A 27,988-nucleotide genomic window follows, 5' to 3' on the forward strand; every position below is an offset into this window, starting at 1 on the left:
GCAGCAGCGAGTGAGACTGGGGAAACACACATCCAAGACACTCACAATCAGCACTGGTGCTCCCCAAGGGTGCGTTCTCTCCCCACTGCTCTTCTCCCTGTACACTAATGACTGCACTTCTAAAGACCCCACTGTCAAGCTCCTGAAATTTGCAGACGACACCACTGTCATCGGTCTCATCCGAAACGGTGACGAGTCTGCTTACAGACTGGAGGTTGAACAGCTGGCTACCTGGTGCAGTTATAACAACCTTGAGCTGAACACGCTCAAAACAGTGGAGATGATCGTGGACTTCAGGAGGAACAGCTCAGCACTCCTCCCACTCACCATCATGAACAGCACTGTGGAAGCAGTGGAGTCATTCAGGTTCCTGGGCACTATCATCTCTCAGGACCTAAAGTGGGACAATCACATTGACTCCACTGTGAAAAAGGCCCAGCAGAGACTGTACTTCCTTCGCCAGCTGAGGAAGTTCAACCTGCCACAGGATCTGCTGATTCAGTTCTACTCAGCCGTCATTGAGTCTGTCTTGTGCGCTTCCATCACTGTCTGGTTTGGTTCAGCTACCAAATCAGACATCAGGAGACTACAACGGACAGTCCGGACTGCGGAGAGGATTATTGGTGCCCCCCTGCCAAACCTCCAGGACCTGTACTCTTCCAGAGTGAGGAAGAGAGGAGGTAAAATCATCACAGACTCCACTCACCCTGGACACCACCTGTTTGAACTGTTACCGTCAAGACGGAGACTCAGATCACTGGCCACAAGAACATCTCGGCACAGGAACAGTTTCTTCCCACAGGCCATTTCCCTCCTGAACAGTTAACACTCCTCCCAAGGCATATGCCTGTAAGTGCAATACTCCCACTGTTTAGTGCAATATCCCACAACTCAGGTGATACTTATATGTAGATTTATTTATTTATAATATTCAAAACACTGTAAATAGGTTCATAATCTGTAAATCTGGAAATGTCTATTCTGACTAAACCCAACTGTGATAGTTTTATTCTCATATATTTATATTTTTATTTTTTATTCTTATAATTTGTAGTATTATGTTTCATGTTGTATTTGTATATGTCCACTGGAAGCCTCAGTACCAAAACAAATTCCTTGTGTGTGCAAGCACACTTGGCAATAAAGCTCTTTCTGATTCTAGAAGCGTCTGCATGCCTGGGTACTTGATTTTATACAACTGTGGCCATGGAAGTGATTGGAACACCTGAATTTAATGATTTTGAGGGGTGTCCCAATACTTTACAATGTCAATATAGTGTATATGTAACACCAATTAAAATGACACAAAAGGCTAAACCCATCATTTAGATTTGGATGAAAAAAATCATGGCGGATGGCTAAACGCTACAGCAAGGACCCTACGGCAGAGACGTGAAAATTAGGACTGAAAAGGAAGAGTCCTTGTTTGAAGAAGTTTGGAGGGGACAGATGCCGACGTTGACACGAAAAATCTAAAATAAATGTGTAAAAATCAGAGAAAAGGCATCAGAGCTCAGCTAGTGGATAGTTGCATGGGAAGAGCAAAAGAGGAGAGACCGACACCCACACTTCCTGCTGCTCATCACTCAAAGCGACTGTTTGCTTAACGTCCCTCTGATCCTTCCGGACAATTCCCCGCCTCCGTCGCCCTGCTCTCCGTCAGACATCCTGTTCTTTCCTCTATCTGTTCCTCACATCCAGAGGAGAGACGCCACATAATATCTTTTTTTATGTTCAACAGAAGAAAGAAACTCATACAGGACTGGATCAACATGAGAGTAAATGATAAAAAGAATTTTCATTTTTGAATGAACAATCCCTTTAAGAGGATTTCTGAGAAGATCTACACATACAAATATTGGAAAAATGACTAGTGTAAAGATGAAAGAAACTTAGTCCAGACCTACAGGTATAACTTTTACTGGCGTTTGACCGGTAAGATCCTCAGGGAGGAAGAACAACAGAAGAAGGGAAAGAGTGTGTCAGTGAAGGTGGTTGTGAATGTGTGTAGATGTGTGTTAGTTACAGGATCAGAGAATGACACCGTTCCTCTGTCATAGTCCAGATCAACTCTCACACACTCAAGATCCTGTTCAACACGGAAACCAGACCCAGTCAGTCCATACCGCCCACACCAGACATCAGTGTTAAAGAAAACACGTCTCTTCCTCTGGTTTGATGCTGTAGTTACTCCAAGACTCCACCATTCACTCTCTTTGACCTCCACATCCCAGCTGTGTGTTCCTGAGTTAAAACCCTCTGAACCCAGAACACAGTGATACCAGTCAAATCTCTCTGGATTATCAGGAAGAGGTTGTTTGTTCTCGATCCATCTCACACTGGTCAGATCATCAGACAGGGTGAGAAATGGATTTGCAGTTTTTGGATCCAGAATCACAGGAGCTGATGAGACACAATCAACAGATGCTTTTATTTTAATGTTCGCATAATGATCAAGAGTGAACCGAACACAGATTATTATGAATTGTGACACTTGTCCTATTGATCAAACACGTCAGACATTTTCCTCTGATCACGGTCACTGGACTGAGAAACAGTTGCCTCAATTATTTTAGAGTTAAACCAAGGCAATATTTTTTACAGTATGTGGAAAGTGATTGCCTTAAAAGCCAACTGAAGTGCCTTGGAACGCGAAGCTTTGTATGACACGTTTCCTTTAATTTCCACTAAAAAGGGAAGCTAAGGCGGGTCATATTGAATGGCTCCTCCCCCTTTTCAAATAGCCAATAGCATTTAGTTTACCTCACAGACTGCAAGTCGTACTTGACAGCACCATGGAAGTGAATCCGAACACTGATGATACATTGGATTCAAAAGTAGAGGAGTGAATAAATTCTAGCTATTTCATTCTTAACCAAGTTGGAAGTTGGAAAACAGAATAAAACTTGAGCGTTTGAGCAACCAAACACACATCTTCAACCCATATTGCTCTGTGACACGTCAACTGTCGCTTTGGCCAGGTGGTATTTATAGAATAGGGGGAGGGACGCTTTAGATTCTAGAGAGCATTTGATTGGACAGAAGATGTGATGAGAAGCTGAAGTCCACAGTGATAAAAATATGTGATCCATTTTAGCGGAAGTGAGAGAGAGTACGTTTTTAATGCTTATATCTCCTAAATGCGAATTTTGTCATTGATTTGGAACACACCAGCTTATTAACAACCTTAAGGCTAACATAGTCATACTAAAAGCTAAAAAACGTAAATTTTGATTTCAGGGGGCCTTTAAATTTTAAAAGCATGTTTAACTCAAAATTTGTTGTTAATACAAAAGTTGAAAATACAAAGACTTACGTTAAAGTCATTCAATTAATTTCCTTGGGTATTATTCATTATATTGTAATATATTGACCCAGGTGTCCTCAACTCTGGACCGTGAGATCCACTTTCTTGCAGAGTTTAGCTCCAACCATAATCTAAAATGCCCGAACAAGCTAATCAAGGTCTTCATGATTACTACAAAATTACAGGTACATGGTTCGAAGAACACAGGTAAATCAAATATAATTGCAATCATGTTTATTGTCTTCAAAACATCTTTATCTGCATGTTACAGCGATCTCTGCAAGCTTTGTTTGTGTCAGAGACTTCATGAATGTCACATAATTATGGCACTTCTTCATGTGTTCCATATATGGACTAAATGTGCACAGGGCGCCCTCAGGCTGCCAGTATGGATTGAAAACACAGTACATCTGAGTATCCAGCGCTCATAATGATTACATCGGCCCATTTGGGTATAAATTCAACAAATATTATTCCTGTCTATATAAATCTGATTCAAACCTATGAGAAACTATCAATATTTCTCCAAATCTGCACATTTTTGAGCTAAAAGCCCTGAGGGACGTTGTTTTGTCAAGCGCTGTCATGAAGACCTCACAGGAGTTTTTTTCTGAATGAGAGTGGCTGACTCTCATAATTCATATTAAAGGTATTGACTAATTTTTTGATTACATAACTCCTGACACAAATTAAGAAATAACTGTCACTATAAGTTTCTCAGAGTACAATAGTGGTCAAATACTGAAACTTGAGTCTTATATCTTTTTAATGATGTATAGTTTGTCAAGGTAATAACTTTAAATCTGAAAAAAAACGCTTCAGTGCGTTGGCGCTCTGGCAACGGTTAACAGGTTAAAGTTAATTAGATAATTAAGTGATTAATTAAGGGATGATTGAGCATTAGTGATGAACACCTGCTGTTAACAAGCAGAATCACTGAAGAAAAGAGAAACACAATAAATACAACTGGCTTCAACCACAGCCTTAGATGAAATCAAATAAAGATAAAAGAATACATTAAAATATCTGAAGATCTCAGCAGAGGAGGATTGAACAACTCCACAAACAGCATTACCAGCTTTACTTATTACTAACCAGATTGACTTTACAAGTCAACGGAATTTATTGTTGAGAGTTGATGTTGATCGAAAAGATTATGCCGCCATTATGGATCAGTGTTTGCTTTAGTGGCCTTAGTAGTGTTTCATGATAAACACTTGATTTTATTTGATTATTGACTGAGGTTCAGCTATAACAAATCTGTCAAAAACAAACAAAAATAGTTATATTAAACAATTAATAGTTTTCTATTAAACAATTGTCAATGCTAACAATTAACATCTACAACCTGTGAAAACATACACTTAGGCTTTCACAATTGGCTTGTTTGCTGTGGTCTGAACCCAAGTGTGATTGTTCCCGGCACCCCCTCGTAGCGTTGGTCTAGTTTCACACTCAACTTGATTCTACCGAACCCTTGTGTGTTTGCGTGTGTTTGCGTGCATCTTACATCATCGCAAACGTGCACGGTGCATGATAGAAAACAGAACGTGGGTCAGCATATTGTGTTTTTAATTAATTCTGTGCTATTATGCGCAGCTGAGTGAACAACACAGGTTTACTCTGTGTGTGCATAAGGTGGCTTTCTGCTGCTTGCAAATGGACTCTTTTGAGGAGACTGTGAATTTCCATTCATTTGTTGCCCTGATCACGCGCTGTGCGCAAATACAGTGGAGGCTCACTCACGCTCGTATCCAAGGTAAATCATTAACACTATCATCCCTTACATGTGTTTCATTTAACTTAATACATCATAATCGGCTAAAACACATGCACAGATTACTTTACTTCCTGAACAAGTGCATACCCGAGTCCGTGTTCCTTTTCACCTGAATCGCAGCACAGTTCGGGAGCAACCGAACTCAGAGCGCGTCCTGCAGGTAGTCTCAGGTTCACCTGGCAACATTCACATGAACAATTTTTTGTTTGAACTGTGCCCTGTTCCGAACTAAACTGCCAGTGTGAAAGCACCCCTAGACATCAACACTTTCATAGAATCCTGAACAGTAGTGACAATAATTATCGGTAACACTTTACTTTGATGGTCCCTTTTGAACATTCTGTTACCTTTAAGTAACTTTGCAACTACATGTCAACTAACTCTCATTAGAGTATTAGTGTACAGTCCGCTTCATATCAGAAAACTTTTAATTGTGATGGTCCTCCAACAGACACTCTACTGACTTTAAGTAACTTTGCAACTACATCTCAACTTATTCTAAGCCTAACCCTACCAGTCTACTAATAATCTACTAATACTCTAATGAGAGTTAGTAGACATGAAGGTGCAATGTTACTTATAGACAACAGAATGTGTTAAAGGGACCATCAAAATAAAGTGAAACCTAATTATCCATACTGCAGTGCATACTGGGATATTTGTAATATGGTGATACCCAGCATGCATTGCAGCATGAAACTTTTTGTTTATTGTCACCATTGTTGAGATTCATATGCTGATTTTTTATGTCTGTGTGTCCGGTTAAAACTTGAGATCAAAATATTACACATGATAAATGATTGGTGCCTAACTTATTTCTCATGCTGTAGTTTCACAGGGTAGGCAACACAAAACCCTCAAATGTATTAATGAAAAAACATTGATTAGTGACTTTAGATGCAATAAGGCCAGGTTCCAATGATATGCTATAATTTAAAAAAAAGTTAACATCTTCTGATTTTTCTGCTTTACAACATTATATACATTGTTGCAGAGAAAATCTAACATAGGAAGTGAAGGGTCAACAGCCCAACTAAATCAAACACTGATCACCATAATGGTGGCATTGCATTTTACCAATAAAACATCAACATCAAAACCTCTGTTAATTCTCAAAAATACCCTCTGTATAGGCATAGCAGAATGATTTAAATCTGGTTAGTAATAAGTAAAGCTGGTAATGGTATTTGTGGAGATGTTTAATAATCCTCTGCTGATATCTTCAGAGATTTAATGTATTCTTTTATCTTCATTTGATTTCATCTAAGACTGTGGCGGAAGTCAGTTGTAGTTTTTGTGTTTCTCTTTCCTTCAGTGATTCTGCTCGTTAACAGCAGGTGTTCATCACTAATGCTCAATCATCTCTTACTTAATCACTTAATTATCTCATTAAGTTTAACACTTTTAACACTTTAGATTGGGTCAATATGTACTTGAGCAGTGTTGATTTAACACTGGGGATTTTGTTGTGTACCTGTAAGGTTGTAGTAATCATGAAGACCTTGATTAGCTTGTTCAGGTGTGTTTGATTAGGGTTGGAGCTAAACTCTGCAGGAAAGTGATCAAATACATTAACCCAATGTATTTGTCCCGATCAGCAGCTGGAGTGCCATTGATAGTCACCAGAGGACGCTCTACCCCAGACTATTGCCACTCAATCAAGGACTACATTTCCCAGAACTCACTGTTTGGTCTCATCCATGATTGTCTTCAGCTGTGTCTATTAGCCTTGTTAGCTCACCCTATATAAGCCTGGTTATCTCAGTCATTCTTTGAATAGTCTTGGCTAATTTCATACTGCAATTCTGTGTATTCTTCTGGTTTCCTTTGTTTTTATTTTATTTTTATGTTCTGCCTGTTATTCTTGGATTTCTTTGTGTTCGCCTTTGACCCTGTCATTGTTGGGACTGTTGTTTTGACCTATTGCCTGTTTTTGGATTATGTTCTTGGATTGCCCTTCATTTAAACGGCATTTGGATCCTCAACCCTTGTGTTTCGGAACAGTTCATGACAGTATTATTCCATGTATACATTTATAATATATTCAAACCATTTAATGTATTAATCATGAAGGGATATAATGACTGCTGATTGAACTATCCTGCTCACGGTATATCTGAACAATATAACTATGATTTTATATACATTCTATCCAAAAAGTTTTGTCTAAAGAACAATCTTAAAAAAAACACATGTAGTAACTTTTGGAATACAAAATATTCTTAACTTTTTTACAAAATAAGTGCACCCATAATCTATGTACCCTTGTACCCTGTAACCTTTCTGATGAGATTATAAAATGGATAATGTTCTTAATGAACTTGAGAGACTGTTAATAGTTCCTCTAGTAACACATTATAATGTAAACTTTTTGAGGATCTTGAAAATCATATTTAAGCTCTTGAGTTCACAATATTATATTTGTGTTTCAGTGTGAAGAATCACAAAACAGTTAATATTCATTATATGCCAGAACTGCTATGATCTTCACTTTCTACAAACTGAAATAATCTAGTTCTTTTGTGTCATGAAAAACCCATGCATGATTTCTAGTGTGTAACAGCACAGATCTTCGGCAGACTCACTGTTTTGGACGATGTCCTGCATCTTCTTCCAGACTCTGAATGGCAGGTTGCCCAAGTATCGTGACACATGAATCAAAGCTCCAGAAGCCATCTGTGGATCCGGCTGTGAGATCTGGACTCTGGAGGAACATTCAGGAGTCAGAACTGCAGTGGATCAGAACCAGAGAGACCAGAGACACCAGCAGATCACTCACCTTTCCATTGAGACTGGAAACTCCTGCAGAACAAACACACCAAACTCAATCAATCATCAATCAATAATCAATCAGTCAATCAGTCAATCAATCAATGATGTGAAATCAGACCTTCAGAAAGAAGACGTCATTGGCTTTCATCATCTCCTCCATGTCTTTGATTGTGTGTGAAAGATCTGAGATGTGTGTGTTCATCTCCTCCAGCTTCTCCTTCATCATCTGCTTCTTCTGCTCCTCTTCCTCTCTCAGTGCAGTGATTGTAGCTTCTTCTTCATCTCTGAGAAACTGATGAAGCTTCTCAAACTGCTGTTTAATCTGACACTCTGTGTGCTCAGCTTGAGACTGAAATCAAAATCACATTCACTTCAATCATCTCAAAGATGAAACTGATTCTGATGAAACTGATGAAAGCGGTTTGGCTTTTAGCAGTGTTCATCGCCATAGTAACTTACACTCCACAGCTAACCTGGTCCGAGGCAGGTTATGTTCCAGGTAAAGAGGTTGCAAAAAGAACTTGGACCAATCAGCTGTGAGCAAAGTGACACATGTCTGATGCGATAAAGTCACTCCACCTGTTACTACTCCAAATTAAAGGCCACTACATAGCAAATGATTTTTAAAGACAAAATCGTCTGGCTTTTACTAATGCTTATATAAAATAACAATTTTGTATGATTTATATATTAGATATACCCTTAATCTATCACACATGTACAATTTTATTTTATCAATTATTATTATGCACAGTTTAAATGAATAAATATATAAAGAAATGTTAATTCTCTCTATACCTTTATCAACTGTACAAATTAAATTTGTACAATAAGACTTTTTCTTTTAGTTGTCCTCTTACATAGACAGCTATTTTCTTCTTGCTGTTTAAATTAGTTTAAATTCTTAATATTTTTCAATCTCATATTATTGTGCAGAAGAGAGAAGTGAATCGCACTGCTTCTCTCGCGAGAAATGAATCGCAGTTTCACTCTTTCTCAGCATGTCATTGGCTGTTCGCTACTGATGTCACACCTAAACTCCTAAAATCAGGATCAAAGCCTGAGTTGACAGAGAAAGTTGATGATCAGCATCATGGTACCAACAAAGCCTGGTTGGATAGTTTGGTTTTGTCAACTCAAAACTAATCCAGTGACCCTGAATTTGTTCAACTACCATCATGGTACCGGCCCTAGGCATACTGAGCTTGATCATCTTTATACACAAACGGTTGTGTGTTTCAGTCAATAAAGGAACATCTAAGTATGTCCGACAAATCAATTCAGTTGTTCTAATCAAACTTGTGCTTATACCAAAAGAATCAATCCTCACCATGATGTGTTGAACTGTTTTCTCAAACTCTTCTTTAATGTTTTCATTGTGTTGAAGTTTCTCTTGTAAGGACTTCAGTGCTGTATTGAGCTCCTCCTAGAATTTAAAGAGAAAATCGATAAGACACCAGAGATTTCTGTAATATGATCTTAGATAGCAATATTTTTCTGGCTCAGCTCCAGTCCTCACAGCCCCTTTTCCCTCTGCGCACATTCCGCAAAGAATGACGGCCCTGGAGTGGCAGAGATATTGATTAAAGACAAGGGCCACACATGACTGGCCCATAACTGGGTCTGCATTGGGCCTGAATAGGTTTTAGTATTAGTACCGATTCTCAGCCTTAAGTAAACCAGAAACCCCAAAACTGAGCCACACCTGAGCCTTATCTACACTGAAAAAAAAAAAAAAACAAGAAAAAACAGTCATTGACTGTCAGCTACAGCTGGCAGTAAAATATCCTAATTTAAATGAAGTGCAAAAAACACAGAAATAATTCAGGAAATACCTGTTAAACAACGTACAAACACATTCACTGTAAAATGAGAATCTCTTGCAGCTAACTAGATGCATGAATTAATCTAACTATATGTCACTGCATCAGCAACTTCGCAGTTACTGCCTGTTAAATAAAGTAACATGCAGCATAACACCAGTGTTTTCTTGCCCATCCTGGACTGAAGAATAGGCTCTACTCTTCAGCTCAAAGGTGACCCACACAACCCTTTAAATCAGAACATTAAACACCAACAGATCTCTCAAGATATCAGCATCTTCATTTATTACAATCCAGACTTTATTTCCTTCATACTAAAGTTCTTATTGCAAATTAACAGAGGTTTAGATGATGTTTTATTGAAAATAATAAAGTTGTATGTCGTCATTATGATGATCAGTGTTTGCTTTAGTTGGGCTCTTGACCCTTGACTTTAAAACATTAGGTTTTTTTTCTGGCTGCTGTAACTGTGTGTCTATGATAAATGTTTGTTATGGGGGGAAAAATACAAGAGAAACTCTGCTCAGATATGTTGGTCACTTTTTAGAGATGGTATAATCATTATTTAGTGGCTTGATTCACTAATCATAGAGGCTAATCTTTGATTCAAAAATTTGATATTAGTTGTTAGAAAACCAGTTAATACTGATGCTACAATTTCAGAAGGCTACTATAAATCATGTGAATTCATCCATTAATCCACTCAGAGATTTGATTTGAAGTGATATCAGTAAATCAGGCCACTATATGATGATGACATCACCAATACATGATCAACATCTTCTGATGAGATTTTCTCCTGCATTTTTTGCCATGACAATCATGTATAAGAAACACACAGTAAAAGCAACAAAAGAAAAATTAATGTTAAAAAGTCAAGGGTCAAGAGCCCAACTGAAGAAAACACTAAGCATCATAATGGTGACATCAAACTTTTTTCCGAATAAGACATCATCACCTAAACCTCTCAATAAGACCGTTAGTATGAAAGAAATAAAGTCAAATTGGATTGCAAAATGTGAAAATGCTGAGATCTTGAGAGATCTGTTAGTGTTTAATGTACTGTGGCTGTCAGGGTTTTCCTTTAATTCAGGAAATACCTGTAAAATAGCATTTTCTTTCCTGTAAAACACTTAAGGAAAATTTATTATTTAAAATAAAAAAATTTGCACTTTATTTAAATTAGGATATTTTACTTAAATTTTATGGGTTATGTTTGGCTGTCACGGTGTTGTGCGGGTTGAAGGACGCAAAGTCAGAAGGCTCCAATACAAACAGTTTACTCAAGTAACACTCACAGGTACAGGTGCAGGCAGGATGACGGGCAGGAACACGCACACAACACACATCTAAATAAGACTAACAACCGACAAAGACTGACTGAACCGAACAAACTAAATACAGACACTGATGAACATAAACAGGTGATACAGATGAAGGTGATTAACAGGACACAGGTGATGAAGATGAACTAATGATGGTAGGCATGGTAACAGATGAGTGGCGGGAAAACAAAAGACATGTGACTAAGAATGAAAACAAGATCAAAACAGACACAAACGTGACATTGGCAACCGTTGCTGCCAGTCATTTGTCCTTTTTTTTCTCGATCAATAGTGAGGAAGGAACATATCCAGCACATTAATAAAATACTGTGTATTCCATGACAGCATATTATTAAAATAATGCCCCATGATAAACAAAATATGAAATATTGAATGATTGGTTAAATGATCACAGGAATTTTCAATTAAATATTTTAAACTGTAGTATTGTTTAAAATTAAACTTTGAAATTCCAAGTCATAACAGACTTCAAACATAACAGATTTCAAATTAAGTAAATTCTAAGTCAGTCAAGTCAACTGCATTTAAGTGCACTTAATTAGCCAAAGAAAACAATCCTGATTTGGAGAAGATGATCACTGGATTGATCTGGGACACACTCTTCCCGCCAACAATCGCCCTCATGTGGTTTGCCGTGATCATGCTCTGCCATCATTGCCACACACGAACCAGCTCTGGCTGACAGAATACATGCCATTGCTGACAGGAGGCCAGCAGTGCCAGCGTGAGGACACGTTTGAGCCAAGATCGCTTGTTATGTGGGATAATACATAAGCTAAAACAAGTGTTTATCCTCATCTGTAAATCTGTCTTACCTTATATGATGAATCCACTTCCCCGATTGGTCTGAATGTATGATTGTCGTGTGTCTGTGAATTAATACACACTAAACACGCAGGCTGTTTGTCCTCCAGACAGAAGAGTTTGAGTTTCTCGCCGTGTAAACTACATATTTCCTCAGATCCTGATGAACAACTCTTCTCATTTCTCTCCTTCAGGAACGACTCACACAAGTTCTTTAATGCAAGATTTAATGGAAGACGATCTTTTGAGGATCTTCTTCTACAGACAGGACACTCCTGAGTTTTCTTGATTCTCCAGAACTGTTGAAGACACTCTTTACAGACACTGTGACTACATGATAAAATAACAGGAGCGTTGAAGATTTCACAACACACAGGACAGATATAATCATATTCAGATAGTGAAGCCATTTTCACTGTTTGAGCTCCAGTAATATAAACGTTACTTTCAGTTTGTGAACGATGGTTTTAAAAATATATTAACCAGAAGAATTACAAAATCTGCAGTCTGTTCAGAAACAAACTTTGCAAAGATCCCGATTGAAAGAGTTTCTCTTCCTTTATTGATCGCTGATTCTTTTTTGCCTTTGTTGAAAGAGAACAGATTCAGTATGACAGGTGAAATAAATCAGTCTTTTCCTGGTTAGTGTTGAAAGAGGGTGGAGTTTCTGATCACCTTTGAACAGGTCAGAAAGGAACATCAGGGTTTCTTCAGGTTAAATTTTAACAAAATGCATTCAAAAAACTCACATTGAAAAAATCAAGTAAAAAACACACGTCTGCTTATCGTCTGATTGTCAGTGTTTGGAGACGCAAACACAAAGGTGCAAAGGTGAAGTAGAGGTGAGTAGAGTAAGCAAAAACTACTCAAGTAAAAGTAAAAGAACTTATAATTACTCAAGCAGAAGTAAAAGTAAAGTTATAATGTCAATAACTACTTGAGTAAGAGTGAAAAAGTATCCAATGATGATAACCCAATGATAATAAATAATAATAATCCAATGACCCAAACATGAACAAACCGAACATGTCCTGCATACAGAGAAATATGTAAAGCTGTCACAAAAAGAAAATGTATGGAAATAAATGCACAAGTCACACACAGAAAACCAGAAAGGGACACAGAGGAACCATAGAGATGAAAGAGACTGAACTGGGCCAAGTCAATGAGAAGCACTAATACTTTAAAAGTTAATACCCAGATGCTGATTGTAAAGCTAGATACAGATGGATATTGTAATGTCAAATCACAGAGAGATCTGGATGCTTTGAAGAGAAATGACATGAGAAAATCACATAGTAAACTAGGAGCAAATTCAGGCCACAAGATGTCGTGCTTGTGCTAAAAGAGTAGAGACTGTGTTTAACTCAAGTAGAAGAAACATTGATTATATGCTGCATGTTGCTTTTTTTAAAAGGGAGTAACTGAGTTGCAGTGATGTCTGTTTGCTGCTTAGTTCACAATGTTTTAAATTCATTCAGTTAAATTTCAGATACACAAAGTATTTGAAATGTACCCAGCTAACAGACTTTTGTTATAAGAACTTTCTCCAAATATTCAGTGTTGGTTCTGGGAATGTAAAAAATTTCCACGTTCGAGGAACGTGTTTTAAAAGGTATAATCCAAGAGAGCACCATTGTTTCGGCCCAGATCCGGCCCACATCTGGCACTTGTGGAATACTGATCTGGCCCACATGCAGCGTGGAATGATGTCACTTAGGTGGGCCGCTCCTGTTTGCAAGATCTGGGCTACAAGCAGGCCATAGCAATGCCACATGTCAGCCAAGAGCAAAGAAATAAACCAGAACTGGATCTTATCTGAGCCACAAAGTTTGTGTATTAAACAAGACCGAAAAGCTTGTGATTGTGAGACCCGCGTTAAACAGAAGGCGTGAGGACCGAGAGCTAAGCGACATAGATTCCTAATGAACAAATAAAATATAAAGTAAAGAGTTAAATAGAACAATCAAATGTATTGCTAAACTATATAATTGAACAAATAAAATATAAAGTAAAGAGTTAAATAGAACAATCAAATGTATTGCTAAACTATATAATTGATCAATAGGCAATCTAACCTAAATTTGAGGTCATGATAAAATGGAGTCAGATAAGTTTAATTGGATCTAAATCACTTTGCCACACGGAAAGACAGTAACGCGCAGACACCTTCACCCGTTCTATCGGATGCCGCGATTGGACTGATTTAAAAGGGCTTAAAGAAGAGATAGGAAGAGAATGGCAATACATTTAATGAAGTTCCAAGTGCCCAACCAAAGGGAACAATGATCACCATAATGGTGAGCTCACACAAAAACATTTTGGTGTGACCTTTACTGCCTATTTACTGGTAAGATCCTCAGACGAGAAAACCAATCACAATTGAAGAATGGAAAGAGTGTGTCAGTGAAGGTGGTTGTGAATGTGTGTAGATGTGTGTTAGTTACAGGATCAGAGAATGACACCGTTCCTCTGTCATAGTCCAGATCAACTCTCACACGCTCAAGATCCTGTTCAACAGGAAAACCAGACCCAGTCAGTCTATTCTGATGGTACCACACACTCCAGACATCAGTGTTAAAGAAAACACCTCCCTTCCTCTGGTTTGATGCTGTAGTTACTCCAAGACTCCAGTATGAACTATCTTTGACCTCCACATCCCAGCTGTGTGTTCCTGAGTTAAAACCCTCTGAACCCAGAACACATAGAAAATCAAATCTCTCTGGATTATCAGGAAGCGATTGTTCGTCCCAGCTGTATCTCAAACTGGTCAGATCATCAGACAGGGCGAGAGATGGATGAGCAGTGTTTGGATCCAGAATAACAGGAGCTGATGAGACAGAACCTTCATATTAGGCCTATACGATAAAACAGTAGAAAATTATGTTCATTTCTGGTCTTTGTCTTTTAAACTGGTTCAGAGAACTGCTCTTTTTTTACAGAACATTTTTTTTTTGTCTTAAGAACAATATTTGCCCTCTGGTCCTCTTTGTTTAGAGGTCACAATTGTTTTTTTCTAATGTAAAAGCCTTAAAATGTAACTCTTTTTTTCAGGAAAACTAATGTAATAGATTTTTGTTCAATAACATTTTTTGATTGTTATTTAGAATTTTGGAATGGATTTTATGATTACTATGCAATATTTATAAAATTTTGTAAGCTATTTTTCCTCATTGAAAATAAGACACTTTTTTCTAATATGTTTAAATAATTTTTCAATTATAGCAGTGTTCCATATTAAAATAGATACAATGCCTTTAAAATCCAATTTCTGAAGGTAGATTAGTACCATTGGGTAGAAGTAAAAAATAAAAACTTATGTAATGCCATGAGGTGACCAATAGACATAGCTCAATCAACCAGCTTAATCAATCTGGGTCTGTCACACCAGTTCATTTGTGTGTGTGTGTCTGAATTACAGATTTTTTAAAATATATATATATATATATATACACATATATGTGTGTGTATCGGGTGTGTATAATGCGTCTATTTTGCACTCTTGATATATTAGAGTGTCACCCCTTCATTGCTGTGCAGAATTTTTTTTTACCATTTACCACAAAAAGATGCTCAGAATTTTTGTATTTTATTTGAATTTTATTTCCATTCATTTCCTATGTTTATAAATCATTTTTGACCACGAAGGATTTGTGACTTTTTTTTTTTCACGACACTTTAACAGAGTCTGAATCATGTCCATGATTTTTTTGTGTGTTCACTAATGTGACAAAAGTCACCAAGTGTCAACCAAATCCAGTTAAGCAAAAAAAATTTTAAGAACTAACTTTTGGGGGGGACAAAATATTCTTAGTAATTCATATTCATTATATTCCCTGATCATAATCATTACATAACAGAAATATTGTGATATTCACTTACTACAAATTGAAATAATATAGTACTTTTGAGTCATAAAAAACCTGTCCACCTCTGCTTGATTTCCAGTGTGTAACAGCACAGATCTTCTGCAGACTCACTGTTTTGAATGATGTCCTGCATCTTCTTCCAGACTCTGAATGGCAGGTTGTCCAAGTATCGTGACACATGAATCAAAGCTCCAGAAGCCATCTGTGGATCCGGCTGTGAGATCTGGACTCTGGAGAAACATTCAGGAGTCAGAACTGCAGTGGATCAGAACCAGAGAGACCAGAGACACCAGCAGATCACTCACCTTTCCATTGAGACTGGAAACTCCTGCAGAACAAACACACCATTTATCATCAAGAAGAACTCAATCAATCATCAATCAATAATCAATCAATCAATCATCAATCAATGATGTGAAATCAGACCTTCAGAAAGCAGACGTCATTGGCTTTCATCATCTCCTTCATGTCGTTGATTGTGTGTGAAAGATCTGAGATGTGTCTGTTCATCTCCTCCAGCTTCTTCTCCATCATCTGCTTCTTCTGCTCCTCTTCCTCTCTCAGTTCAGTGATTGTAGCTTTTTCTTCATCTCTTAGAAACTGATGAAGCTTCTCAAACTGCCGTTTAATCTGCCGCTCTGTGTGCTCAGCTTGAGACTGAAATGAAAATCACTTTCACATTCAGTTCAAGGGTCAGGGGTTAGGTTCTTGTGACACTACACTCTAAAAAATGCTGGGTTGTTTTAACCCAAATTTGGGTCATATATGGACAAACCCAGCCATTTTTTTAATTAAATTTTTAACCCAATGTTTGAGTTTGTCCATATTTTACCCAAAATTGGGTTAAAACAACCCAGCATTTTTTAGAGTGTAGATTAATGGTAAAATACTGGCAACTACTGTTTAGGGCTGGGCAATACATCGCACGATATTGTTATGCGCATCTCGTCAGTAAGGCCGGTTCCTTGATTAGTAGTAAATCACCTTCACCTGCTTTCAGATGGAGCGGCATTTACTACAAAGAGCCGTAGTTAGTTGACAAGCTGAGCCATATCGCATCAATATCGCGGACGTATCGCCAGCGATAATTAATGCGATATGGCTCAGCTTGTCAGTTAACTACGGCTCTTTGTACACAGCAAAAACTCCAGTGTTAAATTAACACTCCTGCGAGTGTATATGAGTCCACACTCAAGAGTGTTAAAGTTAATGAGATAATTAAGTGATTAATTGAGTGATGATTGAGCATTATTGAAGACACCTGCAGAATCACTGAGGGAGAAAATCTCAAATTGTAAGCCACCGTTATGGCGATCATTGTTTACTTTAGTTGGGCTCTTGACCCTTATATTATTAACTTTAGATTTTGTTTGCCTGCTTTATCTGAGTTATACCTGCCAGATGAACAAAGAAAAAAGTGATCTGATGGTGTTGGTCATATTATGATAATCATCATTTGAACTTTATGTTTTTGATTTATGTTGTCTGTTACAACATAACTATGATTCTGCATAAATATCCAGAATTTTAGCTATAATATAAAGGATTTCTTAAAAGTTGTTTTCTAAAAAAGAAAATCATTCTCTTAGGCACACACAGACTTCAAGATTCAGTCTATTCATCTCAAAAATGGTGACGAGCAGAATATTCAATTTGGAAAAGTAAATTACATAGAAAATTAGATCATAATCTAATCAAGGCTGATTATTGATGTCTGTGTTTCTAAATAAATTAATTTGAAAGTGTTTTGATCAGAACAATGTTTATTAAATATTTTGGATAAGAAACATACCTATTCTCATATGCTCTATAATCACAAAGTTGTTGCCAATAAGTTAAACCAACCATCTCAATAAGATTCGTTTTTAGATCACAGCATGATTATGCCAAAACATAACCAACACTATCAGATCACACTGTTCTTTGTTCATTTGACTGTTGTAATTAAATAACAGCAGACAAACAAATTTAAAATTACTGTATAAAGGTTAAGAGACCAACTAAAGCAAACACTTATCGCCATAACGGTTGCTTACAATTTGTGATTTTCGCCTTCAATGATTCTGCTTGTTAACATCAGGTGTCTTCAATAATGCTCAAACATCACTAAATTAATCACTTAATTATCTCATTAACTTTAACACTCTTGAGTGTTAATTTAACACTGGAGTTTGTGCTGTAGAGTAAATAGGCTTGTTCGACTTGAACCGGCGCTGCGCAGACCGATCGGTTGATGACATCAAAGTACCGCGAGAGCGATTAGAGAGCAGACGGCTCCTTATGCTTTTGAATCGCTCTCGCGGTACTTTGATGTCATCAACCGATCGGTCTGCGCAGCGCCGGTTTAAGTCGAACAAGCCTAATGACGCTCCATCTGAAAGCAGGTGAAGGTGATTTACTACTAATCAAGGAACCGGCTTTACTGACGAGATGAGCATAACAATATCGTGCGATATATCGCCCAGCCCTAGTTAGTATTACTATAGAATACTGTTGCCAGTAATTTACTGTTAATAGTACAGTTATTTACTGTAATCTACTTTACACTATGTTGTTGTAAATATGACACTAAATAAAAGTGAATTCATCCCATTTGCAAACCGACTACTTTAAATTGACCCATTTAAATTGATAAATGTACTCGGTTACTAACTTAACCTCAGTCTAACTCGCTCATTGGCTGTGCTGCAGCAACTGCACGAACCTATGGCAAGGCGGCTGAGAGGTTAGTTTGCATGGAGTGTCAGAACCCGCCAGAATGGGCGTGGCTTATGTCTATTTAAGCAGACCATTTCGCCATAGAATCAGGTTAAATCGACTGAAGCGACAGCATCTGAGCCAAGCGTAATAGCAGGGCAGGCTACTCAGTACTCGTTCCCTACTCTCAGGGAACCGAGGTTAGGTTAGTAACCGAGTACGTTCCCTTTCGAGAACATTTTACCCATTTTAAAACGCAGTGCTATTAACTAGCGACTTTAGATTAAATCTGATTCTATGGCAAATTGGTCTGCTTATAAAGGCATAAGCCACGCCCATTCTGGCGGGTTCTGACGCGCCCTGGGCTCGAAGCGACCCGATTGGTTTGCGCGTCTTAGCTGCCTCGCCATGGGTTTGTGCAGTTGCTGCAGCACAGCCAATAAGCGAGCTAGATGCTCTGCTTTATGCTCGCTGTGCAGCTGCACTGCATCTTAAAATAATGACTTCAATATTCTCGAGAAAATAAGTTTTCCCACTGGGTATAGTATGCAATACGAACTGAACGTTCTCGAAAGGGAACTAATATTAATGTGCTAATAATGTGAACATAGTATTACTGTGAACCTATTTCTTTTGAGTTCATTAAAAATACTTTAAGTAAAGAGATTTTCACTGCATCAGCAACTACACAATCACTGCCTGTTAAATAACACATTATTTAATCATAAATTTGACTTAATTCTTCTCTTTTTTCTGTTCTTGTTTCTCTGTCTTTCAGTGATTCTGCGTGTCAAGTGTTCATCCAGGGCTGGACTGGGACTAAAAATCGTCCCGGGCATTTTGGCTTAGACTGGCCCGCTACATATAATCATAAACACAACCGATCTTTTCACGCCCCTGAAAATGTATACTAACTCCTATTAAAAACACTAAAGCCATGTAATGAGTGGGTAGGAATGAGTAAGAGTTAATAGATGAAATAACTACTGTCAAACTACTCCACAATGATGAATCCTAAAACAAGCTATAAGCTGCATTGGCATAGCAATACCAGTGTTTGACAGGACTTTTGGTAAATCTGTGGTGGGTGGATCTCTGTCCCTTTAGGGGGGTTCGGGGGAGCCTAGTCTCGCGTAGCCAGACCTTCAGACTGACGGCTGAAGGTCTGGAATTCATAGCAGCTTTCTTTGGCCAAGGCCCGCCCATAAGGCCGTCTGACCGACATGTCAAAAAACCAATTACAGTTCGTTTCGTTCAGCGTCACGTTTCGGGGCGTGGAAATGTCCCCACAACAACAGACCGGCGTGCAACAAGTCAGTCAGCATAGAAAATCAAAGAAGGAGAAGAAAACAAGCAGTAAGTCATTGATCTGTTCGTGCACGTATAACAACAATGGCGTCTGCATTACCACATCTGATCAAAACACCGAGTAAATCAGTAGGAAACGCAATCACACGTCTGCGCTTTGTTTCCCGGCGGACCGAAAATAAACGTGACACTCGCGCCCCCCGGAAATCCGATAAAATTCAACCAATCAGATGACGACTTCGACATTCCTGAAGTGTTTCCAGTTAAGTGTACCATATGCATTAGACGTTTAGCCAACGTTCCGTGGGCGTGACGTCTGAGGCTGAGACTAGGGGAGCCCCACCCCCGTAAGAAAAATGTGTGCTTTTTAATGTTAAATTCATCAATCTGGTGCACTTTGAGAGTTAAAAATGAAGAGCTCCAACCCATAATCAGTGTGCAAATTGAACAAAGAAAAACTCGCTTGAAAGAGATAAACACATGATCTTTTATTTTGGCGGAAAACATGGTTTACAAACGCGTCTCATTACAATTCTAGTAAAATGCGTAATCGTCAACTATGCAGATGTGTAAATAATGCGTAACTGTGTGATGGGTTCCTCACTCATCGCCTCAGTGTTCTGAAAGTAGCCTATAGTTCTGCTTACCACAGTTCTCTACACTCACTCATTCTCTCCTGATCCTCCTCACTATCCTCATCAGACACTTGAAGGGCGCGTTTCTTTTTTTCACGCTATTTCTCTGCACATTCCTTGCGTTTCTTCTCCATCTCTGACTATTTTGACAGATACACACTGACACTGCACGCTCGCTCAGAGCCCAAAGGGGGAGGAGTTTAAAGATGTGATTGGACCAGCCCAGTGTCAATCAAGAAAAGAACCAATGGACCGCTGATCTACGTGTTTCATGGGTCGGTCTGTGAAAAAAAAAAACTACGCTGACTTTTTTTGTCCAATGCATTACACCGGCACAAAGATCCCAGCGCCGCCAATTAAGCAAAACTAAGCAAAACTAAACGAATGCGCCGCCGATGTACGAGTATTATGGGCCGTTCAGACAAAAACATTTTTTTAAATATTTTTTTAAAAGAATGATCTGTATCGGCCCAAAAAGTACGTCGGCCCACCGGGAAAGTGCCCGGTATGCCCGATGGGCAGTCCAGCCCTGTGTTCATCAGTGTATGAATTCACTCACTTCTGTTTATTCACTATGTCAAGTGGATTAAATTGGTGTACTAGGGCAGTGGTTCCCAAACCTGTCCTGGAGGACCACCAACACTGCACGTTTTCTATGTCTCCCTAATCAAACACACCTGATTCAAATCATCAGCTCATTAACCCATGTGATAATGAGCTGATGAGTTGAATCAGGTGTGTTTAGGGAGACAAAAAAACGTGCAGTGTTGGTGGTCCTCCAGGACAGGTTTGGGAACCACTGTACTAGGGAACAGTGAATGAGGGTATAGAGTGTAATTTGGAACACAGCTTCTAAGTGTCGACTTTGAGCGCTGTTAATTCACACTATATTCCTGCAAGATATTACCAGGAATATATGGTTTTCTATGGTATATTACTGTTTTAATTGAAAATGGTATGTTGCTGTCAGAATGTGGCCTTTTTTACAGCAAGGTTTTACAGTGTACCTTTTGGCACAACCATTACTCCGATGTGCAACTATCCCTCAGATGAAAACACGGAAAGTGAGCATTAGCTAATGGGATTAGCACTGGCACATTAGTCCCACTCACTACTGAATAACCAGCTAACAGAGGCGTCCAGTCTTGATCATTGTTATATGCGAATGACTATGAAAGAGGTGTGTGTGAATATATTTTGAATCAATACAGAAACGCAATTATTTATCAATATAGAAACACAATCAAATTTGTGAATATGTTAAAAAAATTAATACTCACCTTGATGTGGCGAACTGTTTTCTCCAACTCTCCTTTAATGTTTGCATTGTGATTAAGTTTCTCTTGTAAGGAATTCAGTGCTCTATTGAGCTCCTCCTTGAATTTAAAGACAAAATCTATAAGATAACAGACTTTATTATGATCTTATACTATATAATACATAAGCTTTAACAATTGTTTATCCTTATCTGTAAATCTGTCTTACCTTATATGATGAAACCACTTCACAGATGGGTCTGAATGTGTGATTAACGTGTGTCTGTGAATCTCTGCACACTAAACACACAGGCTGTTTGTCCTCCAGACAGAAGAGTTTGAGTTTCTCACTGTGTAAACTGCAGATCTCCTCAGATCCTGATGAACGCCTCTTATTTCTCTCCTTCAGGAACGACTCACACAAGTTTTTTAACACAAGATTACATGTTGGATCATCTCTTGAGGATCTTCTCCTGCAGACAGGACACTCCTGCGTGTTCTTTGTTCTCCAGAACTGTTGAAGACACTCTTTACAGAAACTGTGACTACATGATAAAAGAACAGGAGCCTTGAAGATTTCTTTACACATGGGACAAGAAAAATCGTCTTCAGATAGTGAAGCCATTTTCTCTTAGAGCTCCAGCAACCTTCGTTTCCAATTTCTGAATCAAGGTCTCAAAATTAACGTTTCAAAAATGAATAACTATGAGAATCACAAATATCTGTTATCTGTTCAGAAACAAGCATAAATCCTTGTTGAAAGTTTTTCTTCTTCACTTTTCATTGACTACTGATTCATTATTGCTTTTGTCAAGACAAAGTCAGTGACAGAAAGGAGAAATAAGAAGTCAGTCTCTTTCTGGTAAGTGTTGTAAGAGCCTGGAGTTGCTCAATATTTCCCCTCACACTGACTAGTTCCTTTTCTGCTTAAAGTCCACCACTATCATCCCTGTTCACAGAAAGCCACACACAGCAAAATCACCAAAGTTAAATTAACTCTACTCAGAGAACATTTGACCCCACTCTAAAGAGTGTTAAAGTAAGTCTGAATCAGAGTTAAAGTTAATGAGATAATGAAGTAATTAATTAAGAGATGATTGAGCATTAGTGATGAACACCTGCTGTTAACAAGCAGAATCACTGAAGGAAAGAGAAACACAAGACTGACTTCAGCCACAGACTTAGATTAAATCAACTGAAGATAAAAGAAGACATTAAATCTGTGAAGATCTCAGCAGAGGAGGATTAAACAACTACACAAACAGCATTACCAGCTTCACTTATTACTAACCAGACTGACTTTATTTCTGTCAGACGTCTACAGAAGTTCTTATTGCGAATTAACAGAGGTTTAGATGTTGATGTTTTATTGAAAAGTTTGGTAACCATTATGGTGATCAGCGTTCCACTTAGGAAAGTTTGACTCTTGGCTTTTTATGTGAGTTTGTGGTCTTTATAACAGTGTTTATCAAAACACATAATTTTTTGCAAAGTAAGCCAAAAACAAAGAAGATCAGGTGATATATTTTTCAGAATTGTAAGGTTAAATAATACAATAATATTTTTCTTGGCAAAAAGTGGTTATTTGTTATTAACAGATTTTAGTTATCAATACTATTTTCTAGCAACAGATCAGACACTCTGAATTTAGATTTTTTAAGTAGATCGTATGATTTTTTTCCTTAAGACACCCACAGACATCAAGAATCAGCATATTAATCTCAACAATGATGACATGTAATGTTGTATTTAACCCTGTGTGATCAAATCTTTCTGGTTAAAACTATCTCCTCCCTTCTGTTCCTTCTGATCACACCCTGTGTATTGATAGATTTCTGTATACTATAATATTTCCTTCCACACTTATCCATGTCCCGCCTGTCCTGCCATTTCTTCATCATTTATTTTTTGATTATTGTCATAGCTTCTCCTTTACCATGGGGGATATGTATAACATTACTTCTCCTTGTTGATTTTTTTTCTATTTTATCTGCTCTCTCATTCCTTTTTGTTTACATAAGCAGGTACCCACATATATCCTAATCTTCCACAATCTATATAAACATTGATGAATTTCTAACATTAAATCTTCTCTGTTAGAGTTCATATTTTTAAAACGGCAGAGCTGCTGTAGAGTCAACACAACAAACCACTTTGTCTGGTTTCACTTCCTCCCATGCTGCAATAATCGCCATCATCTCTGACGTATAAACTGATAACTGATCAGATAATATTTCCCAATACTTAAATTAAATATTGATATGTATTTTACTATGCCTACCCTATCTTCTTCATATTTGGACCCATCTGTATAGATATCTAAATAATTAAAAATATTCACTTCTTATGTACTGGCTTGCCAGGTGTCCTTTCTCACACTCTTCCCATTCATCCTTTAATTTCATTATGTTTAAAACAGATATTATCTAATCCTATTTCCTCTGATTTAGCCTTTGTTACCCATCAAAAAGCCATTACCTTGAATACCATTATATTCCCAACATTCTTTAATAACACTATTAGTAGGATTTTTATTACCATATCCTCATAGACGACACCAATACGTAAGCATGAGTTTATCTCTTCTCAAGTCTGAGGGCATTTCTCTACCTGGATTGCCTTAATTGGGGTTGACCTCATTGCACCAGTACAAATCCTCAAAGCTTTATACTCTATCCATTTTCATTAAAAGTGTTTTAGCTCCATACACAAAGCATCCATAGTCTATTGTTGACCTCATCACTACCTATATATATATACATATATAAATAAACATAAGTGTATATTTATAAATATACATAAGTGATTGTTTATCTGCTCCCCAATCTTTCCGAACTAATGCTCTCATTAAATTTAACTTTCTTACGTTTTGATTCCACCTTTTCAATATTCCACCGTTTTGATCTGACCACATACCCAGATATCTAAAATGATCTACTGTTTCCATATTGTGACCATATGACTTTAAGTTCTGTTTGTCTATCCCTTTCTTCCTGGTAAATAACATGTGACAAGATTTACTTGAAGAAAGCTTAAAGCCCCAATTATACGATCATTGTTCTACTTTTCTTATTGCTTCCTTGATTTTACTTATAACACCAATGATCTCGTCCTCTTGCCCAGAGGACCCCATCATCTGCACACAGAGCTGACCCAATTAAATCTTCTGTCCAGATTCAGAAAAATATCATTAATCATAACATTAAATAAAACTGGACTTATAACGCTCCTTGTGGAATTCCATTAATAATTTCAAATTCCTCAGATACTTCTGATCCCACTTTAACTCTAAATCTTCTTTCTGATAAAAGGTCTATGGACCCAATTATAAAACCTACCCCCAATTCCTATCTTACTTCATTTAATTAATAACCCTTCCCTCCACATGGAGTCATAGGCTTTTTCAATATCAAAGAATACAATATTCATTATTTGTTTCATTTGAAATGTTTTCTCTATCTCATTGCTTACTTTCACAACAGCATCCATCGTAGCGCGTCCTTTTCCGAAACCACTTTTGGTATGGCGCAAATAAACATCTGTGTTCAAGGAAGTAGTTAAATCTTCTGACTAATATCTTCTCCATGCACTTGCATAGGTGGGATTTTAGGTCTATAATTACCAGCATTACTAGGATCCTTTCCAGGTTTATTAAGAGGCAGTATTAGGGCACTTTTCCAACTTTAGGCATTTTACCTTCTCATATCTTATTAAATAAATACAATATTAACTCTAGACAATTTTCAGGTCATTCCTGGAACATGACATAACTCAATTGATCTTCTCCTGTAGCAGTATTTCTAATACCATTTAATACTATCATTACACACTAAAAACTCATGGGTCAAAAATAACCCATAATGGGTTAATTTTGACCCAAATCCTGGGTTAAAAAGGGACCAACTAATTTCTGGGTTATTTCAACCCAGAAAATTGGGTTCTTCTTTTTGACCCACATTCTGGGTTAAATACCTGACCCAAATGTTGGGTTTAAAAAACCCAACATAGTAGTTAACTATAACCCAACTTCTGGGTCAAAAGAACAACCCCAATATCTGGGTTGAAATAAACTAGTTACTATGACAGTACTCTTTATTTCAGAAAATAAAACTTTGTTTTACATTATATCTGTCACGGTGTGGTGCAGGCAGAAGAAGAAGAGGAGGAGTCCAAAGTTCCAATTCAAATGTTTTACTAAAAGTACCTCCAAAAAGTACAGACAGGCAGGATGTACACACACTAAAGAGGACTACAAAGTAGAACAGCTGATGATGATGGTAATTAACTAAACAGAACACAAACATTGGTCATGTAATTTACTGCAGCTTAACACAATTAAACAGTTCTGCAATTAAGCAAGGCAGTATTAAGAAATTTGACTGGATTTGATTCAGATCCCTCAATATGATACACAACTTGCTGCAGAAACTCCCATGCGGGAGCACACTGCTTGGGGTAGTTGATATCAAGAACATAATATGCCTTGAAGCACACGTCAACTGCTCCAAGCAGTGTGCTCTGAGGGAGTGCCTGATCAGCTAATATAACAAATGCCTGAGAGGCACATTGCTGGGGATCTCCCAGCGCCAGGACAGTGGGGAATGGCTTTGATTGCTGGAGGAATTCCACCATATTTGTTCCAACCTAAAACAGACAGATAGGTAAAAGAAAGTGAATATTGTGTAGAAGGTGAATTGTAAGCAAGATAATAGACTAGCAGTCTGTGTTATATTACAAGGAAGCCAAATGAGCTGTGGTTCTTAATTGGTGTGTTCTTTATGTGTGGGTCATGAATGTGTACAAGAAAATGTGGGTTGAGAACCACTGAATAATAAAACTTAACATCTTTAACTTCATTTTCTAGTCAGATTGCTACCTTGGATGGCATTGCCCAAAACTTAAATACAACTGAGGAACCTTGGATTTTTTTTTTTTTTTAAATCAGGTTTCACCCATTAGCTTTCACATGAAACATGTCATTTGGATTGCCTTCTTTCAACTGTAAAGTATGGTTAGAATTAAGAATATTCTCTCTCAGAGTGGTGCTGAGAAACTGGTCCATTGTACTTACAGGCATTTGGTGTATGAACGCTGTCCGGGACTCTTCAGTGGAGTGCCGGATAGTCTTCTTCCCAACCCTGTAGAGGGCCTGTGGCACCATGGTGGGTAGCAGTGTTAGAGCTAGTTCCCCTTTGGCATCTGTAGGCATCTATTTCTTCATCTGAAAAGACAGAAAACAAGACAACATGAATATTGTTAATAAGTCGAGACAATCTCACCAGTCACTCTTTGATTATCAAGCTAACATAATCACTTTTAATGGAATACTGTGGCTTTTTTGTTTTAAAATGTGGCCCAATTTGCTAGTTAACTAATGTGGTTCTTTTGCAGCATTACCCATTTTTTGTGAATGACAATCTATACTGTCCATCTTTTATTTCATTAACAACTGTAATGACATTAATGAAGAGATGAATATCTGGCCCATTTTATGCATAACAGCTTAAAGATAAGGCACAAGTTTCTAGGCAGTAAAATGCTCACCTCTAAAATTTTCGATCAGCTCAGACAGCGGTTAGCTGAAGAGTGACAAAGCTGTCCATTGACCTGGAAAGAACATAGCAATATAGAAGTTAGCAAACAATTTTCAGGTGATATTCTCAATTCATTCAGTTAACGGACGCTCTGAGGTAAAGTGTTCAGACTGCAGACTCAGCAACCATTGTATTTAATTGTACAGTACAATGTACGGCCAGCAATATTGTTATGTTTAATGACATTGTGGAATTACGATAATGTATGTACTATTTTATGATTGTACTGTACAATTTAAATACAATCGTAGCTGAGTCTTCATTCTGAACACTTTACCTCAAAGCATCCGTAACAAATAAATGTAAATTTAATATAAAACTATGAAAATGGCGCTCTGTTGCGCGGCAGGGTTTTGAACAAGGTCCTGAGCCGTTGCTGGGCGCTGGTCGAGGACAGACGCCAAATGGCGCCACAAGGTTATGAAAAATAGAACTTAAAGACCGTGTAAAGTGAATTCAGTCATTTTCTTCTAAACACATTAAATAGGTCATAACAGTTAAATGTATTTCTCAACAATGTGTACAAAGCATTTCAACCATTTTGACACCTAATTTCATGAACTTATCGTTATTTTTAATCATTCAAATCTGGCTGTGTGGTTAATAACACCTTCTTCTTTAGTTTGACAAACTTTACACGGACTTAAAACTAACGTTAGTTAACGTTAGATGTTACCACAGACTTGCCACGGTTAACTTGTTATCTCACCGTAGCAACTAAGTCATGGTAATTTTGTCAGCAAATGGTGCTAAACTAACAACGGGGACATTGACACATAAAAGTTTACGTTACATCA

General features: G+C 37.7%; 2 protein-coding genes and 1 long non-coding RNA gene across 3 annotated transcripts; all 3 read right to left on the bottom strand.

The window, feature by feature from the left end:
* Positions 1-1,025: 1,025 nt before the first annotated feature.
* On the bottom strand, positions 1,026-12,242 carry LOC143711123 (E3 ubiquitin-protein ligase TRIM39-like). The gene is made up of 6 exons (XM_077202459.1): positions 11,844-12,242; positions 9,190-9,285; positions 7,978-8,208; positions 7,867-7,889; positions 7,673-7,791; positions 1,026-2,403 (listed from the first exon to the last, which is right to left on the bottom strand). Exons 1-6 carry the CDS (start codon positions 12,240-12,242, stop codon positions 1,919-1,921), a joined length of 1,353 nt encoding a protein of 450 aa, XP_077058574.1. The 3' UTR covers positions 1,026-1,918.
* On the bottom strand, positions 12,043-22,399 carry LOC143711120 (nuclear factor 7, ovary-like). Its single transcript, XM_077202456.1, has 6 exons — positions 21,827-22,399; positions 21,622-21,717; positions 16,128-16,358; positions 16,007-16,029; positions 15,813-15,931; positions 12,043-14,662 (listed from the first exon to the last, which is right to left on the bottom strand). Exons 1-6 carry the CDS (start codon positions 22,220-22,222, stop codon positions 14,166-14,168), a joined length of 1,362 nt encoding a protein of 453 aa, XP_077058571.1. The 5' UTR covers positions 22,223-22,399; the 3' UTR covers positions 12,043-14,165.
* Positions 22,400-26,132: 3,733 nt separating this feature from the next.
* LOC143711177 (uncharacterized) lies at positions 26,133-27,593 on the bottom strand. Its single transcript, XR_013194759.1, has 3 exons — positions 27,142-27,593; positions 26,669-26,818; positions 26,133-26,241 (listed from the first exon to the last, which is right to left on the bottom strand). It is a non-coding gene; the product is annotated as an uncharacterized LOC143711177 (long non-coding RNA).
* Between the last annotated feature and the right edge of the window lie 395 nt (positions 27,594-27,988).

Source organism: Siphateles boraxobius, unplaced genomic scaffold (assembly GCF_051911475.1).
Source record: "Siphateles boraxobius isolate OS27281-9 unplaced genomic scaffold, OSU_SipBor_1 49, whole genome shotgun sequence".
Classification (NCBI taxonomy): Eukaryota; Metazoa; Chordata; class Actinopteri; order Cypriniformes; family Leuciscidae; genus Siphateles; species Siphateles boraxobius.

What these genes read in the sequence shown, in the direction of transcription:
- LOC143711123 (XM_077202459.1), bottom strand. Translation starts at nt 12,242, where the DNA reads ATGGCTTCACTATCTGAATATGATTATATCTGTCCTGTGTGTTGTGAA. An exon ending in AAGTGGATTCATCATATAAG is followed by an intron (nt 9,286 to 11,843) that starts GTAAGACAGATT and finishes TTTAAATTCTAG; the next exon opens with GAGGAGCTCAATACAGCACT. An exon ending in AAACAGTTCAACACATCATG is followed by an intron (nt 8,209 to 9,189) that starts GTGAGGATTGAT and finishes TTTTGATTTCAG; the next exon opens with TCTCAAGCTGAGCACACAGA.
- LOC143711120 (XM_077202456.1), bottom strand. Translation starts at nt 22,222, where the DNA reads ATGGCTTCACTATCTGAAGACGATTTTTCTTGTCCCATGTGTAAAGAA. An exon ending in ATGACGTCTGCTTTCTGAAG is followed by an intron (nt 16,030 to 16,127) that starts GTCTGATTTCAC and finishes TTTGTTCTGCAG; the next exon opens with GAGTTTCCAGTCTCAATGGA. An exon ending in GCAGGACATCATTCAAAACA is followed by an intron (nt 14,663 to 15,812) that starts GTGAGTCTGCAG and finishes CTGTCTCATCAG; the next exon opens with CTCCTGTTATTCTGGATCCA.